Here is a 26570-nt window from a genome sequence, read left to right on the forward strand (position 1 = left end):
TTCTGGACAGGGGAATTCATTATCTGATTCTTAAGCTGAGAGGGAAAAAAAATACACCCACAGGCCTCGGGGCAGATGAGGAATGGAATAATCCATGTTCGTGGCACCAGCGAGGAAGATTCAGACTGGCAGTATGTTGACAAACCAACAAAAACACTCCTCAAAGTCCTTTAACCCTCTTCCCACTTCTCCGCCAGCGCTCTTCATGCACTGCAGTGGCGTCTGCGCATCATCTGAAGGCTGTATAGAAACTCTACAGCTCCTCTCCATGACTGATCTCTTTTGATAGGCCTCATTATGCAAACTGCTCCCAACTCCCGCCGCATAATTAGTGCTTAATTAATTTGAGTGAAATCTTTCATCTGTCTGTGTCCGGCCAGCTCCTTCCTTCCATTTACAACATGATATTAATTTCAGAGTGGGGAGAGGGGAGGAGTGGTAGCCCAACGGATGAAAAGGCTGATATAATTAATCAAGTACTGTATCTTTTCCCTTCGTTTTTTTTCTTCTTTCAGGAATAATAATAAGTGTGATGAGCAGAGTCTGATTAACCCTATTATGCTCCCTAATTAGGGTGATCATTTAATAATCAAGGAAGCAGCACAATTATAAGAGAATGCAAATTATGCCATCTAATGAAGGAGTGTGCCAATTTTTGGGAATTCTTTGTTTGGAAAATCCTGCATTCCCAAACCAAATGCGAATAAAAGGTTCTCCTCTTTGTGTACGTGTTTTATGGCTGCACTTACATAGTCTAAATAACTGCATTTTGCATTTTTACACATTTAGATACCCAATGTTGACAGGAAAATCATTTAAAAAAAAGTCTTGTTCACAGTTTCCCACAAGCCATGAAGGGTACACAGCAAACACAAACTAAAATACCAAAATTTAACATGACATGCAGAACACCATGTGGGATGGAAAACTAACTTCTGGACACATTACATACACAATGACACATGGCGGTGGCACAGTCGTGATATGGGGAAACTCTGGGGGAGAGGTTTGGCAAGATGGATGGATGACGGATGATGGTGGTAAATAAGGACTGGAGGTTCATCTTCCAGCAAGAAAACAATCCTAAACATGCAGCCAGAGTTACCATGGTTTAGATCGCAGCATATTGATATGTTAAAATGGTTCAGTCAAAGTCGGAGAGCTGAGAGTCCTGGATAAGACATAGCCCATATGCCATCAATTCATGCTAATCATTAGCAATTCTCAAAAATGTTAAAAAATGTGTTAAGGTTCAAAGGGACTTTGAACTTTAATTCTTTTTTTTTTTTAGTTCTACAAAGTGCGGCATGCAAAGTTCAACAGTGCATGTAAAAGTCAAGCTTTAACATTGTGCATTACTTAGGTAGCGCTACGCTTAACAACTGACTCAATGTTTTAGCAGAGACTTTTGATGACATTTTCATCCAAAGACTGCTTAGAAAGAAATGTCATTGTAACAGCACATATTGCTTCAGCAAAGTCTATGCATTTTTAATCCATTTGTGACAGTTTTTTAAAACCGTGTCAGGGATATTATACGAGCAATCATTTTTCTGTTTTATTAGACTGTTTAAGAAAATGTATATGTACATATATATGTAGGGGTGTGTGTGTGTGTGTGTGTGTGTGGGAGGGGGGGTGTTATAGTCAGCTTGGCAGAACTTCAGCACCATGGCCAGCAGCCAGGAAACCCAAACACATTTTGAGGCTTTGTTTAACATATAACTTTATGAATAATTCAAACAGCGGATAGTTGTGAATTCAACAGAGGTTTTCACATGGGCCTAATGCATCTTTAGATGAACGGATACTAGTCAACAGATAAAGGATAAGGCCCATTAGGTCTGCCAGAGTCCATCTTTCATGCTCCTCAATGATCCAGCTGCTGTCCACACTTTCATCACGATAATGGCAACCTCATATACGGAGCCCATGAGCAATGGGCTTGATTTCATTTCTCTTACCAGCCACAGAGAAACAGAAGATGGACCGTCTTTTTGTTGTTTACTTGTGTGAGAAGTGTATTGACTACTAAGCAAATGCCTGTCAGTGAGATCCTTTATATGCAGACTGCTCTTGATCCAACGTGCATGCCTCCTCCATGTCTTTGTATCTGGAAGGAGTGTACTGTGTGTGTCTACATGAATGTACCTCAATTTGCTCCTCTTTACCCCCATAGTGCAGCTGTGCCTCGGAGAACTCTTGTGAAGTAATTGAATGAGCCGAGGCCGGGTGGGGAGAGGAGGAGGAGGAGGAAGGGAGGGGGGACCTGTGGCAGTGAATGTGGTGCCCGCTGGCCTTATTATCCGTAATACGGCAGCCGCTCAGCCTGTGCTTTCTCATCCACTCATGAATACAGAAATGAATGTGATGGACGTCAGAGGTGAGCGCAGCGGGGGGAGATGGGCCAGAGCCTGTTTTAATCAGCTCCCAGATAGAACAATCACTTTATCCACCTCCACAGCTCAGAGGTGAATTAGCGTTTAACATTCCAGGGCATGCTTTCTGACAGGGGACTCCACCCCAAACAACCAATGGACTGCAGAGATTACCGAGAGACACTCTGCTGTTTCTGATGAGGAAATTAGGGCTAAACATGCCCCTGGGACTCAAGCGACTGATAGGCCCGGTCTGCAGGAAGATCTGTTTCTTTTTTTTTTTCTTCCCCAACAAGAGGCTTCTTAGAATAAAGGATGGTCTATTGTTGTCCCTTTGAAGCGTTTGTTCAGGTGAACGTGCACACACATTTTCCATATTCTGTTAGCGGGAAAAAAAAGAATACTTCAGTTTATAGTTCAGATGTTGCTCATTTTGCGAAAGGCCAAAAGAGCGGCACGGTACGTTTGCAGAAATGTCCTTAAAGCATGAAAAAAAAACCCAACATGTCCTTGTCTGCGAAAAATGATCTGCATAATTGTCAGAAGTACCAACGACATCAGGGACATTCCCAGTCAAGTCAAGTCCATGTGGTCCATTAGCCTTAAGCTCAGAGGTGTAGCACTTTGCAGAGCTTTTCACAGCAACCGGGTCTCATGGGCAACCTTCTAAAGTACACTTTAAAGTCTAGACAGTGACCTCTGTGTTGCTCTGATGGCCAAACAGGCAATTTTCCCATTGATCTTTTTTTGGTGCCGCAGCAAACCTCTTACAAGTGCTGCCTTTTCTTTTATTTACAGCTGGAGTTAGACTGTATTTTAATACTTTGGATTCCCATAGTTTGCCCACAAATGTCTTCCATGGCCTTTGGAGAAATCGGGGAAAATGTATGATCCAAACTTCCAGTTAACTGATGTGATCGGCCTGCAAAGACCAACAGAAGAGGAAGTGGGAAGTAATCGTCTGCGGAGAAATATCAGGAGATACAAGCAAGAGTCTGTTTCTAGATTAAGAAGCTAAACAAAGTTTTTCACCACTATTAAATTATTCATGCAAAATTCCAGAAAATTACCACTTTTTTTGTTTACCCTACAAAAACCACCAAGGAAAATCAGAAACGGTATATTATCTTAAGAGGCCCTTTGTAATGACAGCTTGTTTATGGTCCTCGTTTTAAAGGAACATCAAGTATATGAAACATGCTTCAACGAAAAGTTTTGAGTTATTTTTTTAAACTAATAGAAATACATCAAACATTAACATACATCCGAGGCTTTATGTGAATTTATGGTCACTAGCAAGAGTGATCATATCTGACATTTCACCATGCTACAGCCACAAATTGTTTTATGGGGACTTTATATATTTGACAAAGAAAAAAGTACCACATAAAAGTGAAGAGAAATAGAAGGATACATAGCTTTTATTTACTCATTAAAAATAGCAATTTAATTTATTTGTTCAGTTCACCAGAGCCAATAATTAGAACCATATTTAGAACCAATAACACCTGCAAGTCTTTTGGAATACGTTTCCAGTCATATCTGGAGACTGAAACTTTTGCTCGTTCATCCAGTGAACTCTAACTGGCTTCCCCTGCTGATGAAAAAGATCAGCCCCAATATGATGCTGCCACCATCATGATTCATCAGTGATATGCAAAGGATTGTCTTCTTGTGGGTCTGTGTTTGTCTTCAGATGCTCCCGTCTTACCAGAGGCCTCTTGGCCGTTCCTCTCTCTGGGCTTTTTCAGGTTCTCCTTATTCAGATTGTCAGTTTGGGTAGCCGTGTGTTTGTAGGTTTTTATTTAAACCATATTTTTTTCATTTTCAGGCAATAGATTCAAGAGTTCTCATCGAGAACCATATTCTATTTTCAGAATATGGTTTTCTAACCTAATACTGCTTTAAACTTTGCAATTCGTTTACTAATTTTCTCTAACAAACTCCTGTGTTCTACAAAGAACGTAGATTTATACTGACATTCACACTGACTCTGTAGTAGCAGCTAGACAGGCTTTTTCTCCCCCATTCTTACTTTAAATAACTTTTGAAAACCTGCTTAATTTTCCTTTCGCTTTCTAAAAACACACCGCTTCATGTTGGTTTATATTTTAAAATCCCAATATGATTTGTGATTTTAAAATGACAAAATGTCAAGATGCTCAAGGCCTGCAAATACTTTCGCAGGGCTTTGTAAATGTGATGTAAGAAGCTATACTATTTGACAGTAAGCTAACTGAAAGAACAGATGTACTGATCACAGTTGAAAACAATAAAAAGGAATTGACTAACTTTGGCTCCAAAATCTTTTTAGATCATTTGGAGGTGTTGTCCATCATTGCAACAAGACTAATTGCGCTTTAAAACTGTACTCAAAAACCAATTGGTTCATTACACTCTGGCGCTTTTGTGCTACACTCCTATTGTTTCTCCTTAGCCGGCTCTTTTCTACTCCTAGTTTTGGAGTGGACAAAGGCTGAGGCCGAGGCTGTGCTGTGTTCAAAGCCAGCGTGATTAAATCTGGATCCCTCGCTGGCTCTCTCCATGGTGCTGAAAGAGCCCTGTATCAGATTACAAGCAGCCAGAATAGGACCTCAGATAATCCATTACAATAATTGATTGACGGAGCATTGAAAGTGGTCCTGTAGTGAGCACCAATTACAGTCATGTCCTGTTGCACTTTCAAATTGTCTCAGTTTGGCGCAGCACATGGAGGCAATCACTCATGTGGGAAGTAGAGCGTGCTTCTGTAAGAACAGGCATCCCCCACTGCACTGAAGTTAATGTTTAACAGCATCAACAGCACAGTGTTTGCAGAAATGTTTGTGTGGAAACCTTCAGTCACAGGAGGAGAACTTTCCTGTTGTCCCCAAGATTAATTCTTCCTCCTGTAGGTGGTGCAATGAAGTAACTTCTGCTCTCTGACGGTTCTTCAAGCATCGGACCTGTAAGAGCCCCATCTGCAAGTTGCGCAGGGGTTTAGAAGTAGGTCTAGTCTTGAAAAAAAAACATTTTTACATATACATATGCATTTTTAATGATCATTGAAAACTTACTTTATCTCAGAAATTAAGTTGGTAAGACAGAAACTTACAGAGATGTGTTTAACTGATTCTATTTCTGTTCATTTCAGTAGTTATGACTTACAGATAATAAAAACACAAAATTTTGATATTTTAATATTGCTAAACACTTAAAACAAATTATACAAAAATGTGGACCTCCTGATAAGTTTATCCATGCCGTGTACAGCATCCCATGGAGGCAATGATGGAAACATAACTTGGGAATTGCTAAAACACAGTTGAACAAAACTGCAGATGATGGAGGACCTCAAACAGGCTGGAACCTCGATTTTATAAATGAAATGTAAAAATGTACATTCATCTGAAAAGGGAGCTTTGGAGCAACAGTGGTCCAAACACTTGATTTGTTTTTTCAGGCTTAGGAGTGGCTTAACACAATACATGCAAAACACTCCTCTGTGTATTGGTTCTTTAAGCAGTGACTCCAGTCTATGCTTTGTAATGCCTCCAACCTCTTGGGCTTTAATTAAAATTTTTCTCTAGACTGTGGTCAAGCTTTTTCAACAACAGTTTCTTCTTCCACTAAACTTTCAGTGAATATGCTCGCACTCTGAACAATTCAGCTTCGGCACTGACCTTTAGTGTTCCATCCTCCTTGTGGGGGCTGTCAGTAACTATTTGCTGGACAATCATTAACATGTTGTATCAAAACTACAGTTTTTAACCTGGCCAGAAGTTTTGTTCCAATTTATTAAAAGAATGCATTTTTGAATTTTCATTAACCAGAAGTCGTAATCCTCTAAAAGAATGGAAGTAACCGCATTAAATATGTCATTTTCTGTCACTATAAACATCATTTTCACTTTTTGAATCGAATTACTGAAGTAAAACAGCTTTTCAACAATAATTAATTGAAAGGTATTTGTAAAACCCATTTAACAAGATGAATGACATAAAGTTTAGAATAAAACTATAACTAAAATAAATCTTAAAGCAGGTGAGGAGGTATTGGAGAATATGGTCGAGGCTGCAGTGAAAACAAACGGCTGCAGCTGTATGCTAATTAGGCGCCTATGCTTCCCGTCCGCGCGGGGCAGCACGCGCCACTGAGCAAACACGCGCATGCGGGGCCGGCAACACAGGCCCACGCGCCCCACAGAAATTATCTCGAGGGAAAGAGGAACTCGTTAAAATGCCATCAAAGCTTGTAGTTTCAACAAACCACGACTAATAGACGAGCAGAGTTGGAGAACAACAAGAATCGGAGCAGAGGGAGCGAAGATGGCGTCAGGATATTTAGGTTGCATTTTAGAAACAACATGCGCTAAATAAAGCAAAAGCAAATTATTTTAAGTTATTAACTGGTTAAACATCTTCAAACCTTAAAGAATAGATATCCATCCCATTAAATCAACCCATTAAACTCCCTCCGCCCCCCACTTTATAAAGTATCCCCAGCTGCATTAAGTTTTAATTCTTAAATATGATTATTTAGTCAGCCCAGATCAAATGTATAATTTAGCTCGAACAGAACCAACATAACGGTGTGTTTTCAAGCAGGTGAGAGAAGGCTCTGGGACATAGAGGCCTATTGAAAGGGGGCTGCAGGCCTGCGGCTGAGCTTCGATTGTGTAATTATTTGACTTGGTCATACTGCAGCTTTATGCAAATGAGGGGAACAATGAACGACGATGGAGATTAATTCCTCCCTGGTCTGCGCACTGAAAGAGGGGGAAAGAATGCGCCCTCTTCCAAGTGGCGCACTATCGCACATAGGCCTGCATTATTAGGCAATAAATGGAAACTCGGGCAAATGTGCAAAATGCGAAGAGAACAAAGAGGGCCTGTACTTGAAGAGAAATAAGTTAAGTTAAACACTTTTATTACAGCAACATTTTAAATTTGTCAAACTTGAAAACTTTTTTAAAAATTTATTTAATTTTGCCTTTTTTACAGCCACAGTAATAATAATAAAAAGTTTAGAACTTCCGGAAAACAATATATTTCCTACAAGTAGATGCAACGCCGGTTTTAAATATCAGTGCAGAATGTCCCATCACAAGCTTTGGCTGCTGCTGCCCTCCTCTTTGTCTGCAGCGCTGATTCCGCCCAGCACGCGTCTCGCTGTGGCCCAGATTGCCTGCGAGTCCTTTTTCACAGTTAAGAGGTCAATTTGCCTTTGAAACGATAAAAAAAAAAAAAGATATCCACGCACACGCAGACGTGGCCATTGTGCACAAAGACCAGAGGGCTTTCTTATTACTTATGTATGCAGCGAGATGTCTGATTTATATGTCGGGTTAAACTACCGAGACAGACGCGTGCCCTCAAAATAAAGGAATACTCCAACTCTATAGAGCTTATATTATAAAATAAAAGCGGACAAAAATAAAAGTTGCTATATTCAGTTGTGAGCAAATAGTGTGCGTAAAGGTCGTGCGTAAAGATGGCGCAAAGGTATAGAGAGCGTGTATTTTAAACCTGTTTTTGTGCTGCACATTTCACCAACATCTCAGGGAATTTTTAGAAGGAACGAGCATTTTTACAACCTTCTGATTTTAAATTTTAAAAATGTTAAAATCGTGATGATTTTAGCACTGATGGACATTTCCCTTTTAGCGACTCAGAGGCCCCCCAGAGGGGGGCCACAAAGCAGTGGCACGTGTGCATTTGTGTAGGGGCCCATCAGACCGTAAAAAGAGGAGGGTCCCGGCGTGTGCCTCGGTCGGGGGAGGGAGGCTGTGCGTGCAGCATTAATGTAATAAACCGCCAGTACATCTGCTGAGCTATCTGCACATCCTCCAACGAAATCCACCGACCCCAGGCTCAGAGCCCTCCCACAATAAAATCCACTGGGATCTTGGTTTCATCCCATTGGTCGGGGATGCTGCAACGGGGGGGGGCGAGAACAATAGCATCATTCCGGCATAAAAAGAGTGGAGCTATGCCTTGGAGACGAAAACATTTCAGCAACAGAAGGATCGATATAGAGGGGAGTAAAAAGTCCCTAAAATTCTGGTGTTGCCATATTTTTTAAACCAACCTGGATACTCCAGATTTCAGCCACCTCTCCGAAGTGCCTTTCCGCTGTTACTCGCCAAGATGCCCAAAGGATTCCTGGTGAAAAGAAACAAGAAATCCGCACATGTTTCCTACAGGACTCGATCTGATGAGGATGATCTCCAGGAGCTACACACCCCAGCTGCCTTGCCAAGTCAGACGGACCCCTCCCCGCCGATGTCCGTGGCGTCAAGCCCCGACCGCGCCTCGGTATCACCAGATTTCGTCGCAGCCGACGCGCCGGTGCCAAGGCTGGAAAAGCCGGAGCAGTTCGGCAATCCAGAAGCGGTGTGCCAAGCCATCTACAGCCCCACCCGACCCATCAGCAAGGAGCACGACAGGGGATATTTTGAGCGAAGTTTCAATCTGGGCTCGCCCGTTTCTGCGGAGTCATTCCCCGCAGCCGCCTCGCTCTCTGGCCTGGACCACCTCCTGTACGCTCCGGTGGACCTGAAAATCGGCACCAGCAACAGCAGCCGGGGCGGCGTAGCCATCACAAACACCACCACCACCACCAGCAGCACCAGCAGCAGCAGCAGCCTATCAGTACCAAACCACAGGGTCGCAACCAAAAGACCCGCCGCCGAGGGAGCAGAGCGAAAACCTAAAGCCGCCTCAAAGAAACCCAAAGCCATCAGAAAGCTCAACTTTGAAGACGAGGTGACCACTTCTCCGGTGCTCGGGCTGAAAATCAAAGAGGGGCCGGTGGAGATGAAGCCGAGGGCGCAGTCCTCCGGGGGAACCAAACCTTTAGGGGAGTTTGTGTGCCAGCTGTGTAAAGAGGCGTACGCGGATCCCTTCTCCCTGGCTCAGCACAAATGCTCCCGTATAGTCAGGGTCGAGTACCGGTGTCCCGAGTGTGACAAGATGTTCAGCTGCCCGGCAAACCTCGCCTCTCACCGCCGCTGGCACAAACCGCGGACCAGCACCGGCGCGCCGGCGGTGCCGCCTGCGCAGGGCGTCAAACCCGACATGGCCAAAATGCAGCCGCTGGGCGTCAAGCCAGCCTCCGACGAAACCAAAGACATGAGTGACAGAGACACCCCGAGTCCCGGGTTGTCCGAGTCGGGCTCTGAAGACGGCTCGTACGACTGCCAGTTCTGCGGGAAGAGGTTCAAGCGGCAGGCGTACCTAAGAAAACACATCATGGCTCACCAGGCCCTGCAGAAGAAGGTACTGGAAGAGCACGGGTTTCAAACCAGCGACCGTGCAGCGGCCGAGCAAGCTCCAGTGTCCGCCCCTTCCGCCTCCTCCTCCTCTTCCTCCTCTTCCTCAGCATCATCAGAGGAAGCCTCAAACCAAAGCCCCCTGAATCTGAGCCCGGTGGACTGCCTGCTGTGCACGATGTGCGGGGAGAGTTTCACCAGCAGGGCAGGCCAGGAGAGACACCTGCGCCTCATGCACCCCTCCCAGATCTACCCGTGCAAATACTGCCCCGCCACCCTCCCCAGCTCACCGGGGCTCACCAGGCACATAAACAAGTGCCACCCCTCGGAGAACAGGCAGGTGATCCTGCTGCAAATGCCGGTGCGCCCTGCCTGCTGAAGACAACACAGAACTTGTGCCTTTGATGGGGGAAATACAAAAAAAATAATAATAATAATAAAAATAGAAACAAAAAAGTGGCTTTGGGTTAAAAAAAAAAAGATAATAAAAAAGCTGCCCACTGCCATAACTTTAGGCCAATGAAAGGCAGGGCTGTTTGATGTTTAAGTGGTGTCTTTTTCATGCCAATCAGTGATTGTTGAATGCTTGTCTCGATATTTAATTTACTTATAGGCCTATTTTGAGATTTTATTTCTCAAATTAGTTTATCAAGAGGGGGAAAGTGAATACAAAGCGTTAGTTTGACTGTTAAAGGGTATTTTTCTAGCACAGCACATGCTCAATGATAGCTTCTAGACCTAAGAAATGTCTTAAAAAAAAAAAAATCTCAGAAATCTTTTTTTTTCTCTCCCCATCAAAGTCTGTTGAATTCACCGACCGTGATTGCTCTATCACTGTAGCTTTACGCTTGTTTGTGGAGGACAGAACGTTATCAACTTTGTCTTGGTGGGAAAAAAAAGAAAAAGTGTGACTGAAGAATTTTCCCAGTTTAGTAGAACCACAAATGCCTTTAGTAAACAGAAAAGCCTAGTCTTAAATAGCCTGCATACACATCCAAATCCTGCTGTATAACTGCCTTAAAAAAGTCAACATAGATTGTTTTAATTTTGAATGCTGGCACATATTTTATTCGATTTATTATTATTATTATTATTATCATCATCATCATCGTTATTATTGAAGATTGTTGCAATATTTTTCCATCATATTTATTTATTTATTCTAATTATTTTATGTAACTTATTGTTGTGATTTCTTTTCTTTTTTTTCCTCCCCTGTGAATCGTCCTGGCAGTTTACATGTCGTATAGCCAAATGTCTTTCAATTATTATTATTATTATTTTTTTCGGTTGCTGTCTTTTATTTATTAGTTGTGATAATTGTGGTGGGTCGGGTTTTAATCATCAATCTTCACAGCTCTTGTGTTTTAAAAAAAAAATAATAAAGAAAAACGTAAAGCTCTTACCTTAGATGCAATCTTTTTTAAGGACAAGTTATTTTTCTTAAATGTTGGCTTTTATAGCGCTTTGATTGTATGTGTACATCGTTGGTGTCTATCGAAATAAAAAAAAAAATATTTTCAAAAAGACACGCAGGCTTCTTGAACTTTTTCAAATTACTCCCTTTAAGAAAAAAAATATTTTTGTAGGAATGAATGCACTTAACTAATCCAAATAATATTTTTTATGCTTTTTATGGTGTCTGTACCGTCTCACTTCAAACATTAAAGCAGAACAATCCAAAGAAAACAGAAAACGTTTGCAGCAAAAAAAAAAAAAAAAAAAAAAGAAAAAAAACAACAATCCGACTTTTAGAAATTACATAAACTAATTTATAACATATTTTCTTTTATTCTAATTGCGCAAATTGATAGGTTTATCATGTGCGCACACCAGGACGATTAAATAAAGAGTTCGCAAACTTATTTAACTTATTTGTTAAAATGTCTCAAAACCGAATAGGAAGAGAGTCAAGTCTGACCTTTATGTCCGAGTCATTTACCAGTTAGGGTAAAAAATAGACTTTTATTTCCATTTGTAAGTTTTACACTTTAAAAGCTTGAAAGTTTAATCCGTCAACCAGAGACGCTCCCCGTGAATAACTAACGTCGGAACCGAACCTCCGCATTCAGTCCCCCCGTTCATCAGAGCGATTTTCTGTAAATCATCGCTGCAGAGGCTCAAGAGAGGAGAGGAGCACTTAGAGCCTTATCATAAATCCCCTCCTGCCTTTAATACCATGTCAGGACATGACAGCGGGACAAAGGAGGTGGTGGATCAGAGCTCACCTCTGGAGCAGTAAAACATCTGTCTGCTTCTTGAAGAAGAAGAAAAAAAAAAAAGAGAGAGAGAAACTCCCTGGGTTTAATTTTTCCTGAGTTGCAAGATGATTTATGAATCATCAGGTCCACAAGTGAATTTAGATCGGCAGGACACGTGAAGCTCGAAGTAAGACGCGTCAATTCAAACTTAAACGCCTTGAAGTTTTTGAAGTTGTGGCACTCGTGTTGTAGCACCAAAATCAAACGCCGGACAAACTTTCAGGACATTAAGCGTCTCGCAGATGTGTTTACATCCTTGGGGGTTTTCAGATTTCGTCACATTTCAGCCAAAGAGGACACAGTAGAGCATAAGCATGATGCGAAAGGAAATAGATATAAAGTGAGGCATGGATTTGTAATTCAGTTCCCTCAAGTCACGACTTTGCAAGACCAGTATTTTTGGGTATAGTTATCAGCTTTTAACTTAAAATGTTGCCTCTTTTCATGCAAAAAAATAAAAAAAGCTTATTCAGATTGGATGCAGATAATCTGTTAAAGTATTGACAGATTCTAAATTGGATTTAGGTCTGCATGAATGTTTTGATCTATGCCTTATTATAGCTCTGCAGTCCTGCTGGTAAATGAACATAGAGACTTCTGCCATGCATTTAGCTCCATCTACCTCAATATCATTTTGGTGCCACTCCTATGTTTCACTGTAGTGATGATGTGCTTTACTTGTAGGTCAAAGTTTAACATTGACCTCACCTAACCAGAGCAACTTCTTCCATATCTGCTGTGTTTCCTAGATGGGTCGTGACAAACTGAGTGGCTTTCTATCAACAACAGCTTTCTGGTTGCCATTCCTCCACGAAGGCCAGCTATGAATGTGGATCTCTGCAGCTCTTGCAGTTACAAGGCATATCTTGGCTGCTTCTCTGATTTTGGATGATGTATTGAACAGTGCTATGAAAACTTTTCTAACCCTGGGATATCCCTTTATAACCCAGCTCTGGTTTAAACTTCTTCACAACCTTTACCTTGACCTGTCTTAATCTTTCTTTTGTACCTGTGTTTACTTTCCTCACTTCACAAGTATTAACTATTTTGTGTTGGTCTATCATATAAAATCCAAATCCAAAAGACTACAGATGTGTAAGTGTACAAGTGACAAACCGTTAAAAATTTTATACACAAAAGTGTAGTTAAAATAATGCAAATCAGTGAAATGTGTACCTAGAAGTATTACTTTGTATTATTAAATAATATAAATACTAGAAAGACTTTCATCACCTTGACCACCAACAGCTAAAAAAAAAAACAAAAATACTTTCACCTCAACCTCCTCTGGCCTGATTTATACCATGGGCGTAGGTTTGGGTATGGACGGTCGTGACATGTCACGACCAATATTCAAGGGATATAAAATAGTCCCGACCAACTTTTGCCATATTAATTAAAAAAAAAACAAACATATGTATTCTTTAACAAAAACAAAATAAATAAACGAAAATCTACATTGATTAGTTTAGTAAGTTGTAAGGTCCCACCAAAACTTAGACCAAACCTACACCCTTGATTTATACTATAGTTAACCATGTTTTATTAATATTCCACACCTGTTCAAAGCAAATTAAACTTCTTTTCTCTTTTTTTTTTTTTTAACAAACATTCATCTCCCTCGGCAACAAGGAGAGATATTTGAAGCGCGAGAATGGACCACAAAGACATGAAATGATACAAGGCAGCAATCACAGTGTCAGCCTGTTCTGCTGTAACATATCTAAAGTCAATGACGAGCGCTGAGCCCAGTGAAAATTAGGTAACATTAGGATTATTCCCCACACACATACAGATTCAGGGCTCCAATTATGGTCAAGTGCTTTTTCGTGTGCCTTTATGTGGCCCAGGAGAGGTAGGGGTACCTGTAGGTGCTGCAGCCGCTGCACCTGTACCTCCTGGTGAGGTTCCATTACGCAGGCCTCCTCTAAGTAGGTCTGAGCAGCAGGGGAGACAGATGGGAGGAGGGTCAGGTTACCCCTGCTGCTGATGGCACAGCCGGGCTGGGGTCAGAAAGCCCACGGAGACAGCAGCATCACAGATTAAAAACCCACATTAGCAACTTCCCAGTCAGAAACACAGCAAAACGTAGAATTTTAAAAACGATTTAATGAAATGTTTCAATTTTCACATTTCCAGTGAAGATAGCAGGACCTTGGTCATTAAAAACAGTTTTGATATGTTGACAAATGATGAAAATTTCAAGCTTTTTTTTTGCTTTCTTATACAAAGATTATATTACAGGCATTAATATATTTATATTAAGAGGGCAATGAGGCCCCTGAAATTGACACAATGTACAAGGATTTCTAAAACGAGAAGAGAAAAATAACACGTCTAAGGACTAACTCATTTTCTTCACAAATATAAGTCACACAATCTTGGTCCGAACACCTCCAGCGACTAAGCCACTAAAAGAGGAGTAAAACATCCCTTCAAAACACATAATTCTACAAGCTACAATCTTTAGATCCACATAGCAGGTTTTTCCTTCGAGAGACTTTGGGGGGAAAAAAAACAAAAACCACAGATGCGATCCAGGCCTATATGTTCATACATTCTTCAAAAAGACAACCAAATAAAAAGCACAACAACATTTCTGCGAGACCCCCTCATGTTTGGATTCCCCATATTCTGCTGTAGGAATGAGCAAACAAAAGGAGGTGAGATCTTGGAGAAAGACGGTAAGGCATAGTAGTGCAACAGATGGGGATAGTGTTGCAGCTTGGGTGGAGCTCTCAGAAAGTGTGAGTGTACAGTGTGAGTGTTGGAGGGTGGAGGGGAAAGAGGAGTGGGGATGGGGGTTGGACACCTGGCTGCCATGACAACCATGAGCGTGCAGGTTGTGAGTGCTTCTGGCCTGGCTGTTGCTAAGAGGTCTGGTGAGAGTTCAGCTCTGGCACGCCACCTAAACCCAAACTCAACCCCCTCCTAAGCAGCCGAGGCCTCAGGAGGACACATGGAGACAGAGAGGATCATGGGAAAGAGCAGGAGTTGGTTACACTCCATTCTGAGATGAAGATGGAGAGAGATGCTAAGAAAAAAAGAAAAAATCCTAAGTCCACCTGTTGTTTTAGTGGGAGGCACAAGACATGGTTGTTTAGAGATGATGGAGGAGAAGGATCAATTATACCAATGAGATGATCAGACAATGTTCAACACAGTGGAAAAATAAGTCTTAAATTTAGAGATGCATCAAGAAATGAGCTTTTCCAGCAATTTACAGCTGAAGCAGCCCATCAAAATTAACCTTATTTTCTAGTGGGCCATATCTAGCAACATCACACTTTGGTGTGGATGCTGTTACTGAACAAAGACGACTCAAAGTTAGCCATTTTCAGTCTCGATAAGTTCTTTAGTCATGAAGTCATAGGAGGCACAGACATAAGGGACTTTCCACTATATTAAGCAGAGAGAGCAAGAGTGCAGAAAAGTTGCTTGTTTTATCTTTTTGAGCTTTCAGCCACTATCTGTCATGGATGTGGTGACTTGGAAAGTATTTGCAGCAGGACATCAAGATATTAAATGACGCTATTTCTCCTCCCAGTGAAGCCAGTCTAAGTAGCATTATCCAAGTGCTATCAGAATATCTCACGGCGAAGAATAAACAATTACTATAAGAGTCCCCCAGTGCATATGTTTGCAGCTTTAATTTTGAAGTTAAAAAGGAAGTAGTTCTTCAGCTGCTGTGTTAAAAGAGTTGCCTAATAAAGATGTCAGGGTGACCAAGATCATTTGGTTAAACCAGCTGTGTTAAACCAGGTACTCAGGTAATAATATGTGGCAGATAAACAGACTGAATATAATAGATTTAAGAGGAATGACAGAACACTGCGACTAGCTAATAATTAGCTGCTAGCAAAGCTAAAGCTAAAATCTTCTTTGAATCATCTCATTGGTGATAAATAAAGGGCAATTTAACTGTTTTTATTGAGTCTAGACTTTATTAATAGATGACTGCTCAAACCTGAACCGGATTATTCTATAGCCAAGAGCGACTCTTTAAAACACAGTTTGAAATTAACGAAAATGAGAAAAACAGGATTTTTAACTTTTCCTTCAAAAAAATTTGTAAAACATAATCCAATTCTCAAGAAACAGACGTATATCATTAAGGATCTACATTATCTTGAAATATGCATGGAGTCTGTTGTTTTAGTTATTTTAGTTGTACCAACTGTGCTAATTTAAGTCTGAAAAGCCAGTTTTAAATGTCAACTCAATCATTTGGCCTTTCTAAAAAAAACAAAAACAAACCTCAAACCTGTTTTACAGCAACCAGTCAAAGTCGGAAGAATAGAAAAAATACTTGGAAGGCTATTGTATCATAGATTTTGAAGAAAAATCTGGATGTGATCAAATCAGCCACAAAGCTCATGTTGGTGCATCTCTAGATCTATCGGCATTTCTTATTACACAGGTATTGTGAGAAGCTTCATAAGAGAGACTCGAGTACATGAAAACACTAAACTGTCACATACATCACACACATATATATATACACACACACACCAGTGCATGGAGTAAGGTTTCACCTGAGGTTCTGGCGTTTTTTTCCTCTAAACAGCACAGGATTCATATTACAACAACAAAATGATTAATCAATTCATTCAATTTAGCAAATGCAGAAGAAAAAAAAAAACAAAACAAATGAAAGCAACTTGAATCCCAAACAAACTCAACAAAAGAGGAACATTCAATGCTAGTGATAAGCGAGTGCAAAACACAGTGGTAGGTTGGGAATGTTGGAATGTCAGTGTCATCACAGGACAGGGAAAACTGATGGCGGAGGAAAGAGACAGGAGGAAACTTATCCAATTACCGGACATAAGCCCAGGTTAATGACATCATATAACGATTATAAACGTGGTCTTTTCTCATTCCAGCAGAGTTGCATAAATCAAACGGTGACAAAATCTATTGGAATCCATTTAAAGTGGAAAATGAGAATGGTAAAAAAAACAAACAAATTTCATTTCAAGTTAGAAGGATGCCATCGATTGTACGATGGGGTGAAAAGAAAGCAAACAGATAAAAAAAACCAAAAAAACAACTCGGACACTACAGAGACTATGTGCCCAGGTGTGGTAGTGCATGGCATACTTATCCACCTGGAAAAGTTTCCGAAAATGCAATCAGTCTTCCACAAACGTTGAATGAAATGGTGCTACAGAGGAGGACAAGAGCTTGAGACCTCACCTGATGTGGAATCACTGGCGTAGGAAGGCAGTGGCGGGTGCAAAAAGAGGTAAAATACAAATATCTAAAAGGACACCAATCTCCTGTGCATGTTTAGCACAAACTGTCATTCAGTGCTTTACATAAAGTGTTGAATTATCTGACAATGAAACAGCTTGAAGCAGTCTCCCATTTCCTTACTATAGTAAGAACATCAGTTTTTCTAGCGCTTTCAGAGAGCTCTAGAGTCTTAGAATAAAAGTCACACTTGGATCACAGATTGCATTAAGACTCTTAAGTCTTCCTATCATGAAACATGGTTTAGTCTCGTGCCTGTCTCAATTAAGCCAGTAAAGCAAACTGAAATGTAGAGACAAAAATCATTGATAGCCACTTAAATTAAAAATGACACCACGCTCAAATTAATGTTTATACGACACAAAAATAAAAAAAACGACAAAAATATAACAATCTTGCAGTCCCGGCAGGGTGTTTGAGGTTCTTCCACAGCAGATTCAAGGCTTCACTCTTGAGGACGGGGGACAGATTGAAGAGCTTAGTTTGAAGATTTGCTTATAGCGCTCGCTGATCTGCGGAGTTTTCCCGAAACTCTCTGTTTGGTGGAACGAGGCAGGGTGGGAGACACCTGCTCGGCCGACTCCGCTGTCGGATTTCCACCTTCGGGGCTCACGCTGCCAGTCAGGGATCCTAGCAGAGAGATGGATGAAGAGTTTGCAGAGAGAGAAGTTTAGCAGCTTCACACAAACTGTCTGTACGATGTTCATCCCAGCATGCCGTGTCATGCATCTGACTCTTCATTAAACCAAGTTCATAGGATTTTCACCAACATTCACAAAGCTACGACCGAAGCTGCAAAAAGAAAAATAAACACTGGTTAGGATCTGAATTATTTCAACTCAAGTTAATTGGAATTAGACAGCCCGTTATAAAAGTTACATGCTTCTTTTTCCACATGCTGCTGAAAAGCAAAGCTTGCTAAAAGAGAAGCCCATGTCCCCTCCTTGCCCCTCTTGGCTTGCTTATATAATGCAAAAAGAAAGGCCACCTTTCCAGCTTGAAGGAAAGCATCCAGTTCACAGCGTGATGGCAAAATGCTCTGAATGAAAACAAAATTACACATTACACTTTTATTGTGAATATTGGAGCTTTCCCATTGTAGAACCTTGTCGTTTTTCGGGAAAAAAAGTTCCCATCAGTGATTATGGGACGACTAATGGTAATAATGCTGCTGAGGACAATCAAGTATTGTGAACATCGACTTCCTCGTTGCGCCCCCGACCAAATCCGAACTACTGGGGGGGTCTCCCCCCTCCGCCCGTTTAAACAACTTTTCTGCTTTGTTGAGGTGGCATCTGCTTGCCTATTTTCTTTCCTATCCTTTTATTTCCTGCCATTTTTCCGAGGCATCTCAAGTTGCAGCGGCTAAAAGGAATGGCAGATGGCAGGAATAACAGACACAGGCAGCACAGTAGACACCAGCAGCATCCAGCGCTGCAGGTCGCTGGGAGAGGAGGCCGGGCTTAGGATGGAACGCTGGGTGTGAGCATTTTGCAGGGCTACAGGAGGGGAGGTGAAACTGCATTCTGAAAATTCGGCATTTAAATGTAAAAGAGGGACAAGCTTGGCTGAAGCTGTGTGGCGAGGAAGTTTTGCATTCCTATAATCTTCACTGGAAGGCGTTCATTCCAGCAGTGAATAAAAAAACCCCACATCTTCCGTAAAGGCATTTGGCCAAATAAAAGGAAGCTGTTTAAGATAGAACACGCTCAACAAGTACTGATTACTGGTACCAACGTTTTAAAAAGTTATGGTTGAAAGCTGCTGAAGTTTTCCAACACATCAAAGGCTTTAAATCCTTTATTTAGATGGATGCTGGACTGATCAGTTTTCTTTTTCTTTATGAAGGATAAAGTAATGCAGCCTTGAACAACTCCCCATTTGATGCTGTGCACTGCCAGTCAGCTGATTGAAAGAAAACGATTACACTATTTTCTTTTAACTCTTTCACAAAATGTGAAAGAGTTAAAATGTAAAAATAAAACATATAAAGTATTTCCAAGCACCCAAACTGGTGTTTTCTGTCAGTTTTTTAAACAAAACATTTTTTCAGTCAGCTGACTGGCAGTAACAAATGGGGAAAAGGCAGTGCTGTTTTTTCCCCCCTATTTCTCTATGTTTCTGGAAAAAACTCTGATCACTCCAGGATTTCTTGTGGTGTCTCTGACTTTAACCTGTGAAACTGATGTCAAATGTTTACCAGCTTTAAAATGTCACATTCTTAAACCCTCAGTCTACCAGTAACCGGCCTGTTAACAGTAATATTCAATTACCAGTATATTATCAGCAGAAGGAATACCTGATGCTTTTCTCTCTTGAATAAAACAATTCATTACATACAAGCGATACGTTATTGGTTAAATATCAAGAAGTAATGGTATTTTTACTCCAGGTTGAACTGTAAGGTTCTTATACCAGCCATGGCTACAGCTGCATTTGTCTCAGATTTATATTTACAGCGAACAGTATTATAGCAAAATATCCTAAATCAAGAGGAATTTTGTTATCTGAATGTATATATTTCTTTGTTTTGAACCCACACATTTAGCCCCCCATCTCCCACCCCTGCAGTCTCGTTTGTTTTAGAAGGAAAGAAGAAAGATTGATAAAAAGGGCAAAAAGATAAAAAAGGGACCCTTTAAATGGCCATGCACTCCCATTGGTCCCCAGTGCAGCAGTTCAAACAAGGCTTTAGATGACAAAGACGTCTTCCAGTGTGGCAGGTGTTAGTCTCAGAGTATGCCCCAGGCAAACAGGCACACTCCAACAGGAGGAAATGAGGGGGGGGGGGCTAAAAAAAGGGAAAGAAAGAAAAGAGAAAAGTGTTTGCAGGGGGAAGAGATAAAGGCGCACCACATGCAGAAGCAAGGGCCAGAAGTGTAGCTTTATTGTTCATGCTGCTACTTAGTCAGGTGCTAATTGTCGCCACCGTACATCGCTCTCAATTACCAGCCTGGTCTAAACAGTAGGACACACCCCAAATAAACAGCCCGGTTTCTCTTTCTTTTCCCATTCTGAAGCGCATTCAGTAAATAAAGCTTGGTTAGTACTGAATTTAAAAAGAAGAGCGGCTTGAGTAAAAACAGTCAGGGTGAGTGAAGGGTAGGTAAAGCAGTCGGACCGAAACAAGCTTCCAGTCCGACTTTGGCTTACCTTCACCACATCTAGCATTTGGACCTTTAAGATATTTTTGTTAATCTAAAAAGGAAAAACAGAGTACATATTCATTTGTGAGGAAAAAAAAAAAGTGGAAACACCAGAAAAACAGAACGCAACACATTGCTGCTGAAAATACAAATATTTGAATGATTCACGGGAGTTCGATGGATGGAGCTTCAGGCAGCATGTGAGGTGTTGTGGTTAGTTGTAACTCAGAGCTTTAAAAAAAGAGGGGGTTAACCAATTCTGGATAATGAGTTAATGAACAAGTGGCATTTCTCTGTTTGATGGTGCCCAATAACACAGACTTTGAAAAAGGAAAAAAAATGGAGCATTTTGAAAGCCAGTGCACAAACGGTGTGCAGTTCACATGGAAACAACAGACTTAGAAACATTTACTGCCAATGTTACGAGCAGAAAAGCAGTTTGGGTGAAAGAGCAAAAGATGCTGGGGCACCTCAAAGGGTCACAGCAGCTTTTATGTAGTTTCATCCTGAGAGAACCTTTATTTCTCCTCTGCCATTAATCATTTTAAGAAGTACGGCAAATGACCACAAAAAAAGAGAAAAACACTAAAGAGTGAAGTAAAGCAGTGGAAAGTGTAACACACTGATGGAGAGTTTGTGGGATAGACGGACCGGTTCATGCAGGAAGCCATGATGTTGCACAGAGGCTGCATGGTGAGAGTGAAGTTACATTGAGAATAACAGTAGCTGCAATAAAGTAAAGGATGAATGTGGGCTCAGGTCTACAGAAATATTCATTCCACTTTAACTTTTTTTACATTTTTCCACATTACAACCACTACTAAATTTTATTAAAATTTTATGAAAACCCCCCCCAAAAAATCCAAAACAAAACATATTCATATACATTGACACCTGTAAATAAAATCCAGTGCAACCAATTGGGACAATTATTATTTGAGCATATTTAAGTTTGACCTTTATAGAAGAGTGGCAACAAGAAAAACTTTATAAAGAATGTTTAAAGTTTGGTATACATAGAACATACAGCAATGAAGTGGAAGAAGGTGCCGTGGTCAAGTGAAACCAATATTAAATGCATGGTGAAAAAGTCATCACTGCACTTTGCCTTAAACACACCGTTCCTATAGTAAAACATGGCAGGTCAGGGAAGCTGAAAGGGGCAAAACACAGAGCAATCCTCAAATAAAGCCTGTTACAGGCTGCAAAAAAACTAAGACGAGAAGTTTATTTTAAAGCACAAAAATTATCCTAATCATACAGCCAGAGATAAAACGACCGAGCCACGTTCATACATTTAGACGGCCCAGTCAACATTCAAACTTAATTCTAATTGAGAACCTTCGTCAAGGCCTAAAAACTCATTCACAGATTCTTTCCATCCAATCTGACCGAGAATAAAAAAAAAACTGGGGGAAACTTAGGTCTTTACATTTGCAAAGCTGGTAGAGCCCGATCCCAAAAGGCTTGCAGCTATAAGTGCACAAATTGTTGGTTCTACAAAGTACTGACTCAGGGGTGCCGAGTACACATCTGTGAAAAAAAATCTGAATTCTTTATCTTCCACTTCACATATATCTTTGGGTTGGTCAATGACAAAAACCCCCTATAAAATACAATTAAGTTTTTGGTTGTAATGTGGCAAAATATAAAAAAGCTCAAATGTTATGAATACTTTTGCACGGGACTGTATGTTATGTCTGTAATGTTCAAATCAGCATGCAGGACCTGCACTTGGAATCAAAACCTGGATGCATCAACAGAAATGAAACGCAGCCTCTAGGGATCTGATGATGTCAGGATCAAACGACTGAATGGGGGATGTCAATGGGCTGAACGCCATGCCAAATATGAAGGAAACAGGCAGTCTTACAGTCCAGCTTGGCCCAGGGGTACTCCATGTCCCAAACCATCCCTGGCCAACGCCTGCACGCTGTCATGGAGGATGGATGACATGTTAGTGGCAGCAATGGCAGCCGTAGCAGGATGGACAGACAAGCAGATGGGGAGGACAAAGTTGCATATAAACACAGCCCTGCACGAATGAAAGAAACTGGAGAGCACTGTACAGAAGAGTGAGATGGAGAGCGGTCAGCCAGCTAACACAGTTAAATTAAATAATATACAAAGTTATAAGCCTTGCATGGTGTTGAGGGTTCTCAGAACTGAGAAGTCAGCATTTTAGGCAGATAATTAATGAGCAATTTTAAGCCAAGTTTTTACCTCCACGTACATCACATACAATGCTTGTGTAGGGATTGGGTGTAAAATCTATACAAACTTGACTGGCAATAGTTACATGTTTAAAAAATGTTCCTCCAAAAGTCCTCTTTATTCTTTTTTGTCAAATGTAAATATAAAATGATGGCTCATTTATTAAGGGAAAAAGCTATCAGAAACAATTTGTCCATATGTGAAACGAAAGAGTTAGTCCTCCCTGCCCCATTAAATTATCAATAAATTTCTTTGTCTGGTCTGATTACTGTCTGACTTGAAGAATCACCAAATCACTTGTGTCAGCTAAAAAATCTGAAAAAGAAACATATAATGGTCCGATTAAAAGAAATTCAAGAACAAATGAGAAAGTCTTCGACAGTCCGAAAGTTTGGGCTCCTGTGAACGAAAGAGTGAGTCGCTTTCCAAAAAAGGAGAAAACATGAAACTGATGTGAAATTAACCAGAAAATGCTGGAATATCAAAAATGCTTCAAGAGAGTGTCTATGCTAGAAGGTCACTGAAGAACTCAAAACAACATCTTCAGCACTGCAGATGTTGTGAATCTGCATTACATCATTTCCAAATTCAACTCGATGATTCACAAGACTTTGAGAAAATGGTGAGACAAAAGTGGAACTTTTAAGAAGGTGTGCATCCCAATACATTTAACAGCATTTCAAAACAGAGAAAATAATCTACACAGTTAAAAATGGTGATAAGACTGGGTCTGGTTTGCTGTTTCAGGATGTGGGTGACGCACCAAAATTGACAGAACCATGTTCTCTACTTGGTGGGCAAAAAACAATTGCATGCCACACTTTTCAAATTGTATCTGTAATTTGAAAACCAGGTATTTTTTCTACTTCACAAATATGCAGCACTTTGTACCTGTTGATCAAAAAAAAATCTGATTAAATATTTTGTACTTTGAAAGTTTGTGATTTTAATCAAAAAATTAACTAAATTAACATCTGCTTTTTGTGATTTCACTTTTTATTATTGTGTTATGATTATGTGTAAATAAGATTTTATGCTGGATTTCTAAAATATGTGAATTTAAAACGTGATATAATTACTGACTTTTTAACAATCCTACTGTATATCAATATACAAATTTTAACACTGTAGAGAAATGTGTTTTCCTTCGATGTGTGGGTATTTTTTTCTTGCTGCTGAAGGAGATTTAACACCTCTGCAGGAAGGAGCGGCCGACGATATGGAAATGTGACTGACAACTTCTTGCCTGCCTGAATGTCACACCTGCTCCTTTCTAAAGTCCAACACACCGGCAGAAACACTGGAAAATAGACTGCAGTTAATTTTCACTTGTCCACACTCACAGTAAACACACTGCATGCACGCTAAAGCACCATTAATACGTATAAGCCCCGACATATCTGAAAATGACAAGGCATCTGTGGTGTGGTATTGTGAAGTGCTTTCCTTGTCAAAACAGAATGTGTGTCGGGATCCAATAGAGTAGAAAAGTGCAATCTTGTATTGATTTCAGGGCTGCTGCAGATCGATCAGAGCTGCTACAAGGAGGAAGAACAAGATAAGACACGTTTTCCATTCTATTCATCATGGACTGATAAGAGGGCTGTGCTGACATCCGCGAGCTGCTGTTTGTCGGTCAGATCTTTTAAGTGTTAGTGACTGAGCTCATGAGGAAACACACACACAGACATAAACACAAACAGGCACTCTGCAACTGGCATTTAAGAGGCTGCTTATATTCATGGGGGAAGTAATTGCATGGAAAGATGCAGTTTGAAAAAAAAAAAAGAAGGGATGAACAAAGTAGCGTGAGTGGGGCTTGAGGAAGTGGAGAAAGCAGTGTGTTTGAAGTCAGTCGGAGCGCATGAAGAGCCAGGGCTTTTCGTTTGATATTCATCAGTGAGCGTAGGCGTTGAAGAAGAGTGGAGGGGAGGGGGAAGGGGGCAAACAGGTGTGTTGTGAAGGAGGGGAGACTAATGTAGCAAGGGAGCTAAGAAAACAAACGAAGAAAGAAGAAAAAAAACAGGAGACAAATGATGCAGCAATGAGATGAACCGAAGGGGAGTTTTGTTTATCTCTCACCTGTTCCGCTCGCAGAATAGGATGGGGAGGGAGAGAAGACCTGCGAAGCAAAGTCTTCAAAGGTCATGACCTCTCTGTGGTTCTGAACAATGGCCTCCAAGTAGAGTGCTCGCTCCTCGTAGCTGGCGGCGACTCGTTAAAGGAGCAAACAGTATGTGTAGGAAAAATAAATAAAAGCAACTGGTATATGCTTCAAGTTTTTTGTTTTTTTTTACATAAATTTACATGAAACAACTCATGAAGTTAATAAAAGCATCATTTCCTGTGTAGAGGAGAAAAAAGATTAATTTATATATTAGACACAGACAAATGCAAGATATGCTCAATATGCTGCAAATATTTTGTCCACACAAAAACAATGTCAATGCAACAATGCATTAGTGTCAAGAGTTCCCCCTTTACATGCAATTATTACATAGCTTTTTTATGTAATCTCACAGCAGGAAACTCTCACACCACACACAGATGACTCCGATAATACTAAAGGTCATAGATATTGTCGGATGCACAGGAAAAAGACAAAAGTGTCTACGCACGTACGTACATGTATACTTCATCTTCACATGTACTCAGTACACATGTTCTGAGCCTCGAGAAAGTCAACTGGAAAGTCAAGGCACAGAATGGTGTGCATGTGTGGGAGGTGAATGGGTTTAAGTTACCACACCAATTTGGTTCTGCGATCCCAAATTCTTCAACTTCTAAGTTGTTGTTGTCTTAGTAACAATGTTTTAAATAAGTAGGAAAATACTTTCCTAAAGTTATATTTCTGCGATTCTCTGGCATTTGGAAGAAAATCTGATGGCTGATCTGAGAGTACCGTCAGCTCGTTACCTCCTGTGTTGGCCAAAAATAATCCATTCTGTAAAATTAAAATTTGCTTCGGCATTTTTTCCATCGGAATCTTTCATCTCAGATGTGAAAATAAAAAGTATCTAAATCTTTAATTTAGATGCTGTAAAATGATAATCCGAGACTCTACAACACTCCACAGAAGTTTTAAGGCTTTAATCAGTGTCTTATTGAAAACACTCTCCATCCATCGTAACTCAGTCAAAAATAGGTTATAGTTAACATTTATGTTGTGCTATGTTTTACATTTGCTCTTGCTCATTAGTTATACTGGGTTTCTTTGCTTTATCTGGTCAATTAATAAATGGTAGGCAATGATTCATTATCACAAGATATTACGGTATTTGTTCCCATGACAACTGCTCACCTTTCCTTTCCTGTATGAAAGGAAAGGTTTCCTCTTCAGAGACAAATTTTATTGATAAGTTATTATTTAATCTTGATAATCGGTGAGAGGGGCTGAATTATTGTTCTTAAAGTTATTTAAACTGACTGATAGTTGCTTCATAAAACACTGTGATGGTGTGATTTAGCTTAGCTGGACCAGGCAGGCCCATCATCATCATTCCAGCCAGAAGCAGAAATGGAACAATCAGCCATGCCACATAGCCCCAAATGAGAATGCAGTCTCCAAAATAATCATAAAAAAGAATACATCAATGCTGGCGTGATGCTGAAAAGCTCTCCTCCACCTACTCTCGTCCCTCTCCTCTCTCTAATAGAACCCCTGCTGCAGGCAGCATGTCTAGGACCACCCTCCCCGATGTGCTGCCTGCCACTTCTCCGTGCCATCAGGGGAAAAATTGGAGCCATTTGAAATTCAGAGTGACAAGCAGCGACTGAGGCCTGGGCAGCCAGCATGTAGGATGGATGGCTGGATTTGGAATGGAGGAAACTCCAATAAATAAATAGATAAATAAGCCTCCAAAATGGCTTCTGGGTGAGGGTGGAAAAACATTCTGATAGCTATTATCATATCATTATCATAGATATATCCTGCTAAGTCTGTTGTGGAATGGAAGGAAGTCTGGGATAAAATATGGTGAAGAGAACCATTGGGGTAAAAAGGGCTATTTGATGCCATGATGACAGTAAGTATCCTGAGATTTAACAATGTGTGGGTGAGCGA

The 26570-nt window shown here is 40.6% G+C and overlaps 2 protein-coding genes across 14 annotated transcripts in view; one reads left to right on the top strand and one right to left on the bottom strand.

Moving 5' to 3' along the window:
* The first annotated feature begins 1640 nt into the window (after window positions 1-1640).
* Window positions 1641-11159, top strand: insm1b (insulinoma-associated 1b). Its single transcript, XM_027999798.1, has one exon. The coding sequence runs from the start codon at window positions 8507-8509 to the stop codon at window positions 10007-10009; it is 1503 nt and encodes a 500-aa protein (XP_027855599.1). The 5' UTR covers window positions 1641-8506; the 3' UTR covers window positions 10010-11159.
* A 2821-nt stretch (window positions 11160-13980) lies between these two features.
* The window catches only part of ralgapa2 (Ral GTPase activating protein catalytic subunit alpha 2), a 109394-nt gene continuing 96804 nt past the window's right edge, over window positions 13981-26570 (bottom strand). For 6 of the 13 annotated variants that reach the window (XM_028000231.1, XM_028000242.1, XM_028000241.1 and 3 more), the window contains 2 exons: window positions 24590-24711; window positions 13981-17777 (listed from right to left, as the gene is read on the bottom strand). In XM_028000231.1, coding sequence (XP_027856032.1) covers window positions 17626-17777; window positions 24590-24711 — 274 coding nt within the window. In that variant the 3' untranslated portion in view covers window positions 13981-17625. The other 7 variants (XM_028000236.1, XM_028000235.1, XM_028000239.1 and 4 more) reach the window with 7 other exon arrangements.

Source organism: Xiphophorus couchianus, chromosome 19, assembly GCF_001444195.1.
Source record: "Xiphophorus couchianus chromosome 19, X_couchianus-1.0, whole genome shotgun sequence".
Classification (NCBI taxonomy): Eukaryota; Metazoa; Chordata; class Actinopteri; order Cyprinodontiformes; family Poeciliidae; genus Xiphophorus; species Xiphophorus couchianus.